The sequence below is a fragment of the Podarcis filfolensis genome (genome assembly GCF_964270895.1).
Source record: "Podarcis filfolensis genome assembly, chromosome: 12".
NCBI lineage: Eukaryota > Metazoa > Chordata > Lepidosauria > Squamata > Lacertidae > Podarcis > Podarcis filfolensis.
In genome coordinates, this window is record NC_139614.1 from 34,394,577 (window position 1) to 34,410,809 (window position 16,233).

Sequence of the window (16,233 nt, forward strand, 5' to 3'; positions counted from 1 at the left end):
ACTGAACCTAATGGTCAGGGGTCCCTTTAGCCTCTGCAGTGGCTCCCCATTTGTGAAATGCTCTCCCCAGGGAGGCTTGCCTGGCACCTTCATTTAGGTGCCAGGTGAAAACGCTCCACTTCAACCAGGCCTTTGGCTGATTAACATTTTATGTCATTTTATATGTGTTTGTGGGAGGCAGGGGGTTATTGGTTTGTTTTTGGTTTATTGTGTATTTTGTGTTTTTAGTTTGTGTTTTTATGCTGTGAACCGCCCTGAGATCTTCAGTACAGTGGTACCTTGGGTTACATCCGCTTCAGGTTACAGACTCCGCTAACCCAGAAATAGTGCTTCAGGTTAAGAACTTTGCTTCAGGATAAGAACAGAAATCATGCTCCGGCGGCACGGCAGGAGCAGGAGGCCCCATTAGCTAAAGTAGTGCTTCAGGTTAAGAACAGTTTCAGGTAAAGAACAGACCTCCGGAATGAATTAAGTACGTAACCAGAGGTACCACTGTACTATTACTACTACTACTACTAATGCCATTTCTTATTAGGACTTTTCAAGCAAACAAACAAACAAACAACTGATGTGAAAGTATAGAGGACCAAACATAAGACTGAAAAAGCCAAAAATTTAGAAACACCGAAATTGACAGATTTGATCAGCCTTAGTAGTGACTGGTAGGTTCTGGGGTGGGGTGGGGTGAGGGACAGCACAGAGAGGATTCCAAAATTCTGCCCCAGTTGCCTGCTCACAAAGACAGCCATGCCCTACTCAGAATTGTAATGACTTCAGCAGAAAATCATATCAGACTGTTAGTTCCCCTCACATGCAAGGAATAAAGAGTGACGACAAGAGTTTCACAGACCTGACGCATACTGTTCTCGAATTTCCAGGTAGTCATATCCACACTCAGATGAGTTCTGTATATCTAGTGCTTCAAAGCGAATGGTGAGAAAATGACCCACAGGTCCACGGAGAAACCATTCACACAGCAAATTGTCTGGATAGTGGAGATCAGGGAATCCGACACTTTCAATGACTCCGTTTTGTCCCATCAGTGTTCCACCACAAACAGCTGCAAAGAAACAGAGTCTGATCACTGAAATGGTCATACGTATTCTAGTCTTTCATTTAAGGATTTTGGATCAGTAAAAATGCTGGGTATTATTATTTTTTTCATTTTACCTCTTGAATACTTGACATTGAATCCAGCGTGTGGGTCTATACTGTCTGAACGAAATCTCATATATAAGGTAGAACCAGATGACCTTTGAATGCCTGGTAAAGAATTCCCACAAAGCTTGGCGATTACTGGTGAATTGGCATCGGCACCATCTCGCAATTCAAGGTAACTTAATGTGCAGCTGAGAGAAGGCAACAGATACATTTAAACTGGTGAAAATTGCTTTGCAACATTTCAGGAAGTATCTGAAACATGGAACTAACATCCTTCAGTGAATGACATGGTAGCTCAATTCTGAGCAGGGCAGGAAAAACAGAGACAGACACCCTAACAATCAATAATACCTAGGGTCACCTGAGATATAAATCAATTACAGAGCAAGAAATATCTAAATAGGTCACAGCATTATGGAGAGTTTGCTCTGCAGTACTTTCTCCTCCTGTCTGAAGCATGATTTAAAAAATGGCTTTTGAGGACTGTGTTAAAAAACTGAATTTAGAATGCTTAGTTCTGATTCATTAAGTGCCAATTATGAATGCAATTAGCTCAATCAAGCATTTTTGAATTCTTTTAATTAAAAACCACTGTAGGAAGAGTAATTGGGACTATCTTCAGACACATATGGCTATGAAATCGACCATATCATAAGGATGATTTTTTTTTCCTCATATAAATTCAGTGGGAATGCTTTTAGGGCATATAATTGTCCCTGAGTATCAGCAGATGGAGAAAGGAAGGAAGGAAGGAAGAACTCGGAGCATGAAGTGACTGTAGGGAAATGTAAGACGAAGAAGTAAATTTCTACCCAAATTTTTTCCCCTTAATGAAATATACAAGGCAAACAAAACTGAGAATATAAAGATTCTTAGAAACCTCTCCTCCAGAAGGTTCTTCACATTTATTTTAAAGTTAGCAGTACATTCTAAATGGGGGTAAAAATGCCATATCCTTCAAAAGACACCGAATTTATAGCAATTAAAACATGCCTGTGAAACAACTGACACAGTCGCGCTTCCACTGATACAATGAATGTAGGTTAGTGGTGGGGAACCTGTTCTTGGACTCCCATCTCCTATCTGTCCCAGCCAGTATGGCCAATGGTCCAGGATGATGGGAGCTGCAGCTCAGAAATATCTGGAGCATCACACGCTCTCAAGCTCTGATATAGCCCTTAAAGAAGAACATAATGCTCAGCTAAAGCAAAGCTAGCGCTTGCTCCTTCCTTAGGTTGCTAGTTGCCTCCCTACATGTCTTTCTACCTTTGTAGCAGGTTTCAGGAGATCCCACCCTGGCTGTCAGACATCCTGGCTCCTCCCAGTGACCCTATGGCCTCACCCAGCTCACCCAGGCTTCTCCCTTCTCCAATAGCTATGATTCAATTTTGAGACAGAAGAAAGTGTTTATTGGGATGAGAGCTCTTCCCCATCATGGATCACTGGAATATCCCACCATTTTTAATGGGGAGACATTTGGCAAGCAGAGAAACAGACTGAATGTTCTGGAGGAGGGTCCTTGCTAGCCTGCAGCTGCAGAAAGGCCTCCCCCCTGCAAAGCCAGCGGTACCACTTTGCTTTACTGTAGCGTAGTGTCTTTAGATTTAGAAGAGAAATAAAAGCAAGAACCCCATTACATTAACCCCCAACCCTCCATGATAGCTTCAGAAAATTTAAAGAAAGCTAATACAACAATGTGCTCCTACTTGGGTGAAGACTGGATATCAAAGTGATCTTCAAACTGCAGCTCCACTGCAGCCCCAAAGGGAGCAATGATTGTCCACACACAATCGGCATGTGGTGGGTAGTTGCCAGGACGGCCAGGTGAAGAGACAAATCCCGAGGGGTTGGACTGGCTGATATAGAAGTTCCCTCCACAAGCTGGAAACAGAAGATGAGGAGGAGCTGGTTGAATACTATAAGGAATGTGTATAATAATGTGTTCTATTATAAACACACTAAAATGGATCATCTATGAGACCCACCTTAATTTTCTGGTATCACAAGGACAATACACAATACTTTCTTCTGTTGTTGTTTTTCTATGTGTGTGTGGAAGTTTTGACATGGAATCGTTTATAGCTTTGGTTTTATCAGTTCTACCCTTCCTTTCAAAATTAACACACAGATGCTCTCTTCATGAGTTATCCTCATGGAGGGGACTTCATGCAATGATCACGGCATGGGGCCATTCCACTGTCCCTGTCCCCTGGATACACATGCATTGGCAATGATAAATGCAGAGAGAAAGACCTGCCTGAGAGCAACTGCTTGTGCATAGGTTTCTATGCAGTTGTGACACCTGCATGGTTGGGAGTCTCAGCTGCGTGGAAGTTCACATCCATGCAGATGTTCATGCCTGGCTTCCTCCCTGCAGATATCTACACCAACACACTGACGTCCAGAGGGCCAGTGACATGCCTAATGCCTAGGGGCAAGACCAGCGGCATGGCCCTGCTTTCTAGTCAGCTCATGATGCCCCTTAAACTGGGCAATATGTAAAGGAGGCAAGTTTCTCCTCATATGCCATAGAGACTTTGTAGCTGTTTCCCTACAGGCATTCATAAAAAACCAACTGAGAAATATGCCAGTGTGGTCCTTCACCAGAAGTATCAGAAAAGGTAATGTGCAAATGAGGTCCAGGGATGTATTTTGACCAAGCTGGTGCTCCTCCACTCAAGCAAGGACCCCAGCACTGAAGCCATGCTGAATTTTTGGAGTATACCAACAGCTATCAACCGTGATGACTAAATGGGCTCTCCAAGTTTGGAGGCACTATGTCACAGACTACCAGAGAGCCATTAGTTTCCTGCCTTGCTTGTAGGCTTCCCTGAGGCATCTGGTTGGCCATTATGGTAAGCAGGATGGTGGTCCAGATGGAGGTATAGTCTGAGCCAGTTGGGCACTTCTTAACCATTTAATGTTCCTGTCAATCATGGATCCTGACATCATCTGAGAACCACTGATTTAGAGTATGATGAATGTTTCGGTAGCCCCTGTTTGTATTTAGTGCCAATACTCACCAAGACCCTTTGCCTCGTACTTCAGTTTGAAACCTTGCCCTCCATTACTGCTATCAGAAAGGAAGTGGACAAATAGCTGGTTGTCTGTGGTGTACATTGTAGAAAGGGAATTGCTACCACAAAAGCGTCCATTCCTGCTGCTAGGTCCTAACGGTGGGGCAGAAATATCTGGTCCATTCCTAAGCTAAAAAAAACCAAACATTAAATGTGCAAGATGATTTATTTCGTTTTCATGACAGATCTATGAGAACAAGCTATTACTTCCCATTTTAAAGATGTGGAATTGAAATGGACAGATACACAGTAATGTGCCAAAGGCTACTCAATTAATCCAGGGAAGAATTGGGATTTTAACTCAGCTGCTTCAGGCCTAAGGCCTTTTAACATGTCAGAAAGTCGATAAACCCACTATAGGTTTTGTGTCTCAACCCATAAAATGAAAAAGGGAAATGCTACTGTTTATGATGGGAACTCAGGGCTAACAAGGACTCAGTAAGAAGTAAGCAAGCTGGTTACTTCCCTTTAGCATCCCTTTAGCACATGAACTTCTGCCTGTGTAACAGAGTTTCCTCTTCCTCCTTTTCTATGTGTCCCCTAATCTGTTCTGGGGTTGAGGAAAACCTGGAACAGATTGGAGGGGTTCATGTGGGGAAGAAAGAGGAAGGCCTTTGCTCTAACGGGATGACTTTATTGGATAGAACCACAACACTATAAACTGATGCTCAGAAACAAAAGAGTAACTGGCTGAGCTATTTCAATATTGCTTTCCTATTGTCCTCACCTCAACATAATCTCCACGACTGCAGGCAGCATCTTCATTTATCACCTGGAAGAGCTCCTCAGAATGGATGCCAATGATGAAGCCAACAGTAACCATAACATGCCAAGAACAATTAAGGTTAGGAGGATAGGTTTGCGGATAGTTGGGTGAAGTGACCACACCACTGTCTGTGTACAAATAACCACCACAACCTAAGTTAAAGGAATAAGACTCTGTTAAGGAAAGGACTGTTTAATTTTTTTAAATTTCATTTCATTCCCATCCTGTCCAAATCTCTGAAATCTCAGATTTATCAGTTTGGTGCTTCTAGCTCTTATAGAATCATCCTCACAAAAGCAGTGCATATTTTGAGCCAGGGCCAAACTCTTAACATACATGTTTTCAGGCTCAGTTAATTAATTTGTAGGAGATCTTCTACAAGATCTTTGCCCACAGATTATGCCAGTCGTTTTAATTACAGAGGCAGGGAACGGGATCCAGCTGGCAGGACAGATCCAGAATCGAACCTTTCTCTATGGACCACCTTGACAGGTGAGTGTGGCTGCCCACCTGTCAGTCACCTGATGTCATACATTGACACCTGCGGTTTTCAAAGATAGAATTGGGATGTGCACTCTTGGTGAACTCCCAATGCTTCCTTTGCAGCTCTGACCTTAACTCAATTTGAGGTTGCAAAAAAAATAATCATTTGCACTTGTGGCTTGAATTCACCCTGGGGCTACAGCTGTAAAGGAAGAATTCAGAGCACTTTAGAAATGTGCGTCAAATTCCTGCTTTCTGGCTGTGGTTCAGCACTTTTTGAATTTGGCACCTTTTCCTGTTGCTTCATGCTTACTTGAAGTTAAGTCCCATTGTGGCCAATGAGGCTCTTACTTCCAGGTAGCATGTATAGGATTGCTGCTGTTGTGCCTTTCCCACAATCAAATATGTCACTAATATATCTTGCAATACAAAAATTTGAGAACAAAGTCTCTCCAGTGCCAGATATGATGTGTAACATGTGGCACTCGGTGCTTCAGCAAAGGTTTGTTTCATGATTCACTGGCTACTTGCAACCAAACCTATCTCTCCCACTCCAGTTTGCTGCTGAAATGCCAAACCTACAATAACTGTGGTGCTATTTCCTTGACAGGGGAAGCGACAACTTCTTCTGAAGCAACTGTAAATGTTTGGAAATGTATGAAGAACTAGACATCTCCTCTTGTATCATTTTAAGATTCTGTAATTTGATTATTCTGTTTCTCCAGGACAGAGGTACATTAAAAAATAATCATCTTGCAGCAGTCTAATCCTGTTATCATATACATCTGGGTCCTTTCCCTTTCTTTTCTTTCTTTCTTTCTTTCTTTCTTTCTTTCTTTCTTTCTTTCTTTCTTTGCATTTGTAGGGACTTACAATTTTTTTAAACTACGTAAAAACAGTTGCACCGTTTTGTGGAATGCAATTCACCTCCCCCTTTTTTTAAAAGAACCCACAGCAGTACAAAAGCAGCTTGCAAATCTTACCATAACAGAGAAATGTTTTCTTACTCTGCATTTCCGGGCAGATATCCAGGCAGATATCAACAACAATAATTGTGCAGTGGTTTTGAAGTTACACATGAAAATGGGGTGAATTTAAGATTACATCTCAAAAAACATGCACCCGTGGGATTCACAACATTTATGTTTGTGTGCAGAGGATTGTTGCTGAACAGGACAGGCAACAGTACAAAAAATAAAGAGATTCTATAATCAGTTCCTTCCAGTCTGTCCACCCCCCCCCTTAAATCTGCAAAGGCACCCAAAGAACAGTTTTAAATGACGACTTACTTTTGTGGTAAGAAGCATTAAACCCAGCACCGGTAATACTTGCATCTGAAGTGAAGCGGATGTACAAAGCATTCCCAGTGGATCTTATTGGTCCAGGAACTTCACGACCACATAGAGTGGCCAGGACTGGTGCAAGGCTGTTGTCTCCTATGAAAAGAATGTTTTATTTGGAGAGGCAATGTTAGAGTTGGAAGTTCTCCATTCACCATTTCATTGGTAGCCAGAAGATGGACTGGTTTGCATGCAACACTAAGCCAAACCATGTCAGTGGGAGTCCATGAGTGTGTGGGTACTCACAGTAAAAACCATGGGCAACTTTTTCCTCACTATGCTTTCCTGCTGCAGTGCTAATCAGAACTAAACCATGGTTTGGGCTTAGTGTTGCGTCAGAACCTAGGGTCATGGCTTGTCTCTCTGTTCAGACTTTGTGGCAGGTGCATGGTGGCCTTTGGAAATACTTCTGTGTGGCATTTTAAAATGCAGTCGTATGGAGCTGCAACAATAGCCTCCTGGCAGCATCACCACGACTACTTAATGGAAGAAGGAAGGGGTGGTGGTGAAGTGGTGCCGAGGTTGAGGCTATGTGAGTGCACCAGCAGAGCCAATCTAGCACTCCTGGTGCTGCACCCATATGGCCCTGGGCCTTGCCTTCTCCTCACCCTCCTCCTAGTAAGCAGAACTGACACTGCTGCTAGGAGGCTACTGCTGCAGCTCTGCTCCACTGGATAGCCCTATCTGTTGGCAGAAATCTGTGAGAGTCACTTACTAGAGGGATGAGCCCCAGTTCACCATGAGTCTAACACAATAGGGGAGGCGGAAGACATGTAGACACGGGAAGCTGGCAAGCATGAGAATTGCAAACTGCATAAACCAGGATTTCCAGTTGCAGTCCACAACTATGGAAAGGTGCCAGTGTTTCTCACCATCTCTCAGGACAAGTTTATCGTAGTTGCATGAGCGATGAGACTCAATATCCAAGGATAGGATGTTGATCTCCACTGTTGAGTCTGGCGCTCTGATAACCCATGTACAACTGGCAAAATTTCTGTAGTTTGAAGGCCAGTCCGGTGAAAACAAAAATGAAGGCGTTTCACTGGTTCTTGAGAAACCTCCACAGGCTCCTGTCACGAAAGAGAAAATCATGGGTAAAAATAAATTAATTTTTCATCCTGTTTAGTGACAACACTATTTGTTTCTCTTCCGTGTTGGTTTCTATGTACTGTAGCCCTCTAGTTTGCTAGATTACAGCTCCTATCCTCCCTGATCGTTGACCATGTTGGCTGGGACTGAAGGGAATTGGGATCCACAGGTGCCCTATCCCTGTGTATATGTGTGTACAACATGTGCATGCATGCATTGGGCCCACCTAATGTCTTCTTGATACAAAAGCAGGGCCTCCCCTGATTATTTTAATATGTGGGCAGGGAACGGGCCTCTGTTGCTCCCCAACAACTGGCCTTGCATTCTGACACTGAGGTTCAGTGTAGCCTTTTATCCTCCATGAATTTGTCTAATCCGCTTTTAAAGGAATCTAAGGCAGTGACCACCATTGAATCTTGTTGCAAATATAATGTAACTGAGCTGTCTCATCTACCTGACAATTAATGCAATCCCTCTTACTGCTAAAACCACCTTGTATTGAACAAAAGGTTTGCTATACAATAGGTAGCTAATCTTCAAGACAAATGCCGCAGGTGGAAAAGTTCGTGGGGTTGTGATTTTCTAGGATAAGAGAAGAGGTCTATGGGCTTAACTGTGTTGCAGAGTCAAGCCTGTCCTCCTGCCTCTCTGTCCTGTGCTGTGCTATCACCTGCTCCTTGATTCTGTATAGAAAAGCCAAGGCAACACTAAGCTGGCATGTGTACTGGCACGCACACTAGAAAGGTATGCTCTCAAATGTTTCACTTGGCTTAAAAGCATGCCTGAAAAAAGGTTGACTACCACTGGATGATAGCATTCCATCACACACACTGGCAAACATACGCTTTCATTATCTGCCTTTCTCTCAGTCGCTGAATGAAAAGGTTAGCCACATGGACAGGAGACCAACCTATAGGAATGGCATGTCCCACAGCTGTAGGTGCTTCCACCACATTCCAGTCCAAAAGGAAGCCCTTTCCATTTACAGAAAAATCAGAGGTGAACTGGAGAGTAACAGAGCTTCCAGAGGTGGTGAAAGAAAATGGGGCTACACCACAGTACGTTCCTATGAGACGAGAGTGCGTGTTGGGCCCATCATATACCTGCAACAGTGAGAATAAAGATTAGTAACACTGTTGGGTTTTTTTAGATGCAGTCAACATTTCTCAGGCTACACTTTTCTGAGCAAATTTCTGACAGTTCTCCTCACCCCCTTAAGGAAAAAGAAGGCCACTTTTCAGAATTCCCCCCAAATACTCCCCACTTTTTGTGGCGGCAAAGACTTCCTGTTTGCTTCTGCCAGAAAGGTCCTCCTTGTGGGTCTCCCCCAGGCATCTGGTTGGCCACTGTAAGAACTGGACTAGATAGGCCTTTGGCCTGATCCAGCAGGGATCTTCTTATGCTCTTATGGTGGGAGGATTGAAGTGGTTGCATGTGCGGCCAAAAGACTGTTTCATGCCTCAGCTCATTTTAAGTTAGATATAATCATCTGACAGCTCCTTTTGCTTTGTGACTTATTTGTACCAGAGTTTACCAAAATAAAAAAGTTTGCAAGTTCAAGCCCACCTTCAGCTTGTCAAAGTAGCAGCTATATGTATCTTCAATATCCATCTGTGTGATCTGACCATGGACCACTTGTGTTGTGTTGCCAGTTATTGTCCACTGATAGTTGGAGTAGTGAGGGTAATTTCTAGGCCACAGTGGAGATGCAATTTGTCCACTGCTTCCCACCACAGTATTTCCAAACACTGAAAAATGAGAGGTGGCTATTATTATTTTTATTGTTGCTATTATTATTGTTATTAATGTTCTGTTGAATGATTTTGCTATGTAGGTAAAAGAGGGGAGATTTTATTTGAGACCGTCTCCACCCCCAAATACTGCCTCCAATTTCCCCTTAAGTTTCATTTCCCCTTGCAAGGCTTTGTTATTTTAACTTAAACGAAATGTAAGCATGTGGGTACCATCATGGACAATGTGTTGGGGCTGCACAGCTCACCTGACCTCCCTCTAGGAGAGCTACTGCTGAATGGCAGGATGGAGAAGGGGATGACGGCAGGTGATGGTGAGGTTGGCACAGTGCAGAAGGGCAATCCTGCCAGCATGTTTGCACTGTACCAACCTTGCTGCTAATCTCCTTCCCAGTATGCAGCAGCGACTCAGCTGGAGGGAAGTCAGGTGAGTGGTGAAGTCCCACTACGCTGTCCACTCCTACCTGAGTGAAGAGGGACCCTGAGCTGTAGCAGGGTGTCCTGATACAAAAGAGGACATGGCTTGTGCACATTTAATAGCTGTATGGAAAGGGGGATTTCAGCAGGTGTAGTCTTATAATAATATAATAATAATTTATTATTTATACCCCGCCCATCTGGCTGGGCCTCCCCAGCCACTCTGGGCGGCTTCCATAGAAACCAAAAATACAGTAAAATATCACACATTAAAAACTTCCCTGAACAGGGCTGCCTTAAGATGTCTTCTGAATGTCAGGTAGTTGTTTATCGCTTTGACATCTGCTGGAAGGGCGTTCCACAGGGCGGGCGCCACTACCGAGAAGGCCCTCTGCCTGGTTCCCTGTAGCTTTGCTTCTCACAATGAGGGAACCGCCAGAAGGCCCTCGGCGCTGGACCTCAGCGTCCGGGCAGAACGATGGGGGTGGAGACGCTCCTTCAGGTATACTGGACCGAGGCCGTTTAGGGCTTTAAAGGTCAGCACCAACACTTTGAATTGTGCTCGGAAATGTACTGGGAGCCAATGTAGGTCTTTCAAGACCAGTGTTATATGGTCTCGGCGGCCGCCCCCAGTCACCAGTCTGGCTGCCGCATTCTGGATTAGTTGTAGTTTCCGAGTCACCTTCAAAGGTAGCCCCACGTAGAGTGCATTGCAGTAGTCCAAGCGGGAGATAACCAGAGCATGCATTACTCTGGCGAGACAGTCCACAGGCAGATAGGGTCTCAGCCTACGTACCAGATGGAGCTGGTAAACAGCTGCCCTGGACACAGATTTGACCTGTGCCTCCATGGACAGCTGTGAGTCCAAAATGACTCCCAGGCTGCGCACCTGGTCCTTCAGGGGCACAGTTACCCCATTCAGGACCAGGGAATCCTCCACACCTGCCCGCCTCCTGTCCCCCAAAAACAGTACTTCTGTCTTGTCAGGATTCAACCTCAATCTGTTAGCCGCCATCCATCCTCCAACCACCTCCAGACACTCACACAGGACCTTCATCGCCTTCACTGGTTCTGATTTAAAAGAGAGGTAGAGCTGGGTATCATCCGCATACTGATGAACACCCAGCCCAAACCTCCTGATGATCTCTCCCAGCGGCTGCATGTAAATGTTGAAAAGCATGGGGGAGAGGACAGAACCCTGAGGCACCCCACAAGTGAGAGCCCAGGGGTCTGAACACTCATCCCCCACCACCACTTTCTGAACACGGCCCAGGAGGAAGGAGCGGAACCACTGTATGACAGTGTCCCCAGCTCCCAGCCCCTCAAGACTGTCCAGAAGGATGTTATGGTCGATGGTATCAAACGCCGCTGAGAGATCCAGCAGAACTAGGAAACAGCTCTCACCTTTGTCCCTAGCCTGCCGGAGATCATCAACCAGTGCGACCAAGGCAGTTTCAGTCCCATCATGAGGCCTGAATCCCGACTGGAAGGGATCCAAATGGTCTTGTTTTTAGAGTTGAGTCAGTGTACTAGTAATCCACCATTTTTTGCTTTCTGAATTTTGTATGGTATTTTCCCCCTTCCACGTTGCCAGTGCATACCTGCCACCTCTACCACAGACACCAAGGGTCTCTGATTAAGAATGTACCCAATGGCAAATCACATGCTCTTATTTGATGTAACTTTTACATTGCCTCTTCATATTTTATGGATTTTTGAATTTACATGTGCCCCGGGGATTTATTTATCTTCAGTACATATATGACGTTGGAAAAGACCCTGATGTTGGGAAAGATGGAGGGCACAAGGAGAAGGGGACGACAGAGGACGAGATGGTTGGACAGTGTTCTTGAAGCTACCAGCATGAGTTTGACCAAACTGCGGGAGGCAGTGGAAGACAGGAGTGCCTGGCGTGCTCTGGTCCATGGGGTAACGAGAGTCGGACATGACTAAACAACAACAACTTATATCCCACCCACAACAGGTGTGTCTGTGTGTGAACTAAGCTATCACAAAGTTAAGGAAGTTACATGATGCTACATATTGTTGGTTGGCACTCTCCAGAAGTGAAAACACAGTAATATTATCAAGGTGTATGTCTACACATATCTTTCTTTCCTTGCTTGCAAATGATCTGTAAAGTGATTGCTTCGGTTTGAGTTCAGTATTTACTTACTGTGAGCAAATGTGGCCTGGAAGCCCCTTCCATCACCTGAGGCATCTGAGACAAATATAACCCACAGGCCGTGCCCAGTGATAGACGTATAATTCTCCAGCACAGAGTCGCCACAGAATCGTCCCACCAGATGGCCACTGGCATTGGCTTCTCTAATTTCTAGGTAGTCCTTGTTGCAGTCGTCACTTGCTTCCATCTGAAAATCTCTGTTTTCAACAGCAATGTGGGCACATTAATTGACATAACAGTGCATGGGATAAAATATAAAATACAAAGGGAAATGAATGTACTGCATCAAGCAATTATCTCTCAGTGATTCCACACTTTTCCTCTTACAAGGGTCAGTAAAATGCTAATGGTATTTAAGAACTCCAAAATATTCTGTATAAAATGGGATCCAGTCCATTTGCAGTGTAATGCATATGGGAAAAGTTATCAGTGAACCTCATCACATTATTACAAATTGCGGCTATCCTGTTATACTGTCTACTTCTGTATCCTATTCTTTCTGTGGGTGGTATACAACTTAGTTTTACTAAGTGTAGACCCACTGAAATTAATAAACTTAACTTAGTCATGGTTGTCAGTTTTACTGGGTCTACTCTGAGTTAGTTGAATACCACCCATGGTATCCTTTCACCCTATGCACTATAATGCAGGGTTTAAGGCATCAGTTTACCACGCTACACATCTGGAATGACATGCTCTTCAACTGAGATGAACCAGCTTGCTTGACACACTGGCATTAGTAAGTCAGTTAACACATGTTGGCTTGTGGATCATGTGGTGTAATGGGTCAGTGCATATGAATGTTAACCAGCAGGTTGGTGATTCGAGCCCAACCTGGGATGGCTGTGGGCAGGTTTCCTGCATTGCAAGGGGTTGAACTAGATTGCTCTCGAAGTCCCATCCAATTCTATGATTCTATAATTCTAATCTATACAAATGCATTATTCAGAATTCTTTCAATTTTAAGGAAATGCATCATTTGGGGGGTTTTTTTGGGGGGGAGGTTCGGTGTTTATTTTGCTTTTTAACTGCATGAAACCCAAAGGAAGAGCTCCTTGCCATTTTAAAGGTTCTGGATGTATTTTTAGTTTTAGTTTTTGTCCATGGTTGTGTATGCATTCCTTGCAGAATGCATGACTGTGAAAGCACATGAGATGGGTTCTGGCTTAATTGCTAAATGAAAGATGCTGATCCGCAATTTTGTCTTAAATCATACGTTTGCCCCTATACAGAAGTTGTTCTTTCTCATCCAAGGGTTTGTAGAGAATAGTTGATGTTTCTGAGCAGGGATTATATAGGATTCTGCACATACTTATAGACCCTATTTCCTTAAGACATATTGGCCAAGTCTTCTTGTGAGCGAGGGGGGGGGGATTAAAAATTGGATCCTCTGCATCTCAAAGTTTCACCAGCAACAACTTGGCTGACTTATTCATTCTTGACCAAATTGGCTTTGTCATATGTGTACATGAGGAACTAATCTGAACCCTGCATGCTAGGTAAACTGTATTTTTCCTGTATCAAAATTGTATTCTGTATTTTGAAGGTCAGCCATGAATAGAAAATCAAAACCAGAGTTTTCTATGGTTAACATGCACAAAATATCACTACTCAGATTTCCTTCCAGTTTAAGTGGGCCCATATGTCTTCAGGGCACTATGAAATGGAACCAAAAGCCCATCTGGACGCACTTCAAACTCATTTAGAGCTATTCCTTGGAACATGCTAGAGAAGCAATTTTGCAAGACCAATATTCAAAAAATAAATAGCTTTTCCCAAATAAAAAGATACAAAACTGATAACAGACACAGCAGATAATAACTGACATCTTAAAGATGGTTCAAAGACCTCCCACTATTTCATGATTTTCCTTTCAGTTATGAAGAACTGGGAAGGAACTGCTGACACCCACACCCACATGTGTGTGTGTGTGACAGAATGCTATGGGTGCTGGCCTTATTGGCACATTTGTGTGTGCATGCCATTAGATTTAATTGCTTAGTGCACTGCCATGGATGTACTTGGTTTTTTGCCTAGAAGGAGTGTGCACATAGGATTTCATGAATTCCTCAAGGAGATAAGGATGAACTGCACCTGCTTCATTCTGCATTGTACATTCATTTCTTACAACTGTGCAAGAGACTCTGGACTAGCGGGAAAGTATTTGGGAATGAAATACCAGTCCAGTTTGGTCAATCATAGACATGTACTATAATAGCTGCTTGATTAGTCTGGGATATATATATATGTGGGTGGGTGGGTGTTTGTTTTGCAAGAGGCCCCACAGACGCAAAAGAAGGAGGATATCTAATAATCTCTCCTTGTTTATGCTATACCAGAGGAGTGGCATTTACAGCATAGAATGCAATTGTTTCAACATCTACCATGATATGCTCTAGATAATGCACGGCGGAAGAAACAGACGGCAGGCCCTTTATGTCCACTACTGTGTTCTTTTTCCAAGTTGTTGTGGGCACCGCTACACTTTTACATGCTGGTAATTACATTTCCTACTAAACACAGTGTTTCCTTCCTGGAGCTCCATTAAAAGGCTGAACAATAACCCTTTGGAAATTCAATTTACGTGAAAGACAGCTGGAGCCGGTTGCCAGGGGAGACCAGAATGTTCCAGACACATTCAATATTTGGCGGGTAAGGCTCAGGGAAGTTGGGGCTATTGAAGCCTCCTCTCTCCATATGGAAGGTACCTCCACAAGCTGCAAAGGAGAGAGGGAGAAATAAGCTGCAAGAAAAAGGAGAAAGATACTGCAAGCAGATTAGAGGTTTTGATAGCCACGAAAACGTGGGAATTCCCTTTTGTGTAGCTTCTTGAGAAAAGCAAATATCTCCATCTCGGATTTATGACTCAGAACAGGAAATCCTAGTTATAGGAAGCTTCTCTGGTGGATCAATTTCTCTACTTTTGCACATTGTGGGGCTGAAAGTTTTCCATGGTTCTCATATGGCACTTTTGCATTAAATGAAAGGTGCAGGCTAGAATATGGTTTAAAAAATGTTACACTGCACACTCCTGCCTAGCAGGTGGCATCGAACCCCATAAATCACTGGTTTACCCTCTCCTGGTCCCTGCCTCTGCCACACACTCTTTGGAGCCCTGCCAGTCCGACAACAGGTGATACCAAGCACTCAATCCCACCCATAGTTCACTCACCTAGAGCAGCTCTGTGCTGACTCTTGGTTATCAGCCAATAATCACTCCATCATCTTCTTCAGCCTTGGATTCCCAGGTGCTGGTGGACTACAGCTCCAATCATCCATTGGCTAAGTTGGGTAGAGATGATAGAAGCTGTAGTCCAATAACATATGGGGACCTAGGGTTGAAGAACATGGCTGCACAAGACCCAATGTCCACTTGCTTATTGACTGGGCAACCTGTCACAGACCCTAGCATTCCTACTGGGTTTTCACTGACTGGCTTTACTGGTTCTTCCAACCAGCTTCCTTTCCTATCTCCAGCCTTGCTCTTTCCTTCTTTAATGAGATCATTGCTCAAAGCGACTGTCTCATATTTAAGAGTTCCTGATGCCAAGGAATGTGGCGCAAAGCTTTAAAATTGTTACCCCTTCTAGGAGTATTCAGAGACAGGCTTACCAGATGTTGATGCAGCAACAATGGCATGGAAACCTTTGGCAGTATTTGCATCATTGGAGATGAAATTGACAGACAAAGCACTGCCAAAAGAAGTGACAGGATGTGGAATGGTGGTGCCACAGTAGCGCCCTGAAAAGACCAACATAAGATAAATTAAATGTTTGATAGACCTTTTGGGAGCAAGGGGTTCTGTTTCATCCATTAATCATGGGCCTGTAATCAGTCCTCATTTCTTTACTTTTGCTGTTTAAAGAAGTTTACTATATTGCTCTTCAATGGAGCTTCTGGGATAGCTTCCAAAATGAAGATACAGGTGCCAAGGGCCTTACTACCTGTTATATTTATGACATAG

At 43.8% G+C, this 16,233-nt stretch overlaps 1 protein-coding gene across 2 annotated transcripts in view; it reads right to left on the reverse strand.

The window, feature by feature from the left end:
• Nucleotides 1-16,233, reverse strand: part of CUBN (cubilin) — a 137,269-nt gene that overhangs the window by 39,485 nt on the left and 81,551 nt on the right. For both annotated transcript variants that reach the window (XM_083578438.1, XM_083578439.1), the window contains 12 exons: nt 15,882-16,010; nt 14,854-14,986; nt 12,261-12,466; nt 9,483-9,664; nt 8,827-9,019; nt 7,700-7,897; nt 6,777-6,923; nt 4,966-5,156; nt 4,185-4,368; nt 2,868-3,042; nt 1,171-1,349; nt 851-1,060 (listed from right to left, as the gene is read on the reverse strand). In XM_083578438.1, coding sequence (XP_083434564.1) covers nt 851-1,060; nt 1,171-1,349; nt 2,868-3,042; nt 4,185-4,368; nt 4,966-5,156; nt 6,777-6,923; nt 7,700-7,897; nt 8,827-9,019; nt 9,483-9,664; nt 12,261-12,466; nt 14,854-14,986; nt 15,882-16,010 — 2,127 coding nt within the window. The remainder of the gene's footprint in view (nt 1-850; nt 1,061-1,170; nt 1,350-2,867; nt 3,043-4,184; nt 4,369-4,965; nt 5,157-6,776; nt 6,924-7,699; nt 7,898-8,826; nt 9,020-9,482; nt 9,665-12,260; nt 12,467-14,853; nt 14,987-15,881; nt 16,011-16,233) is intronic.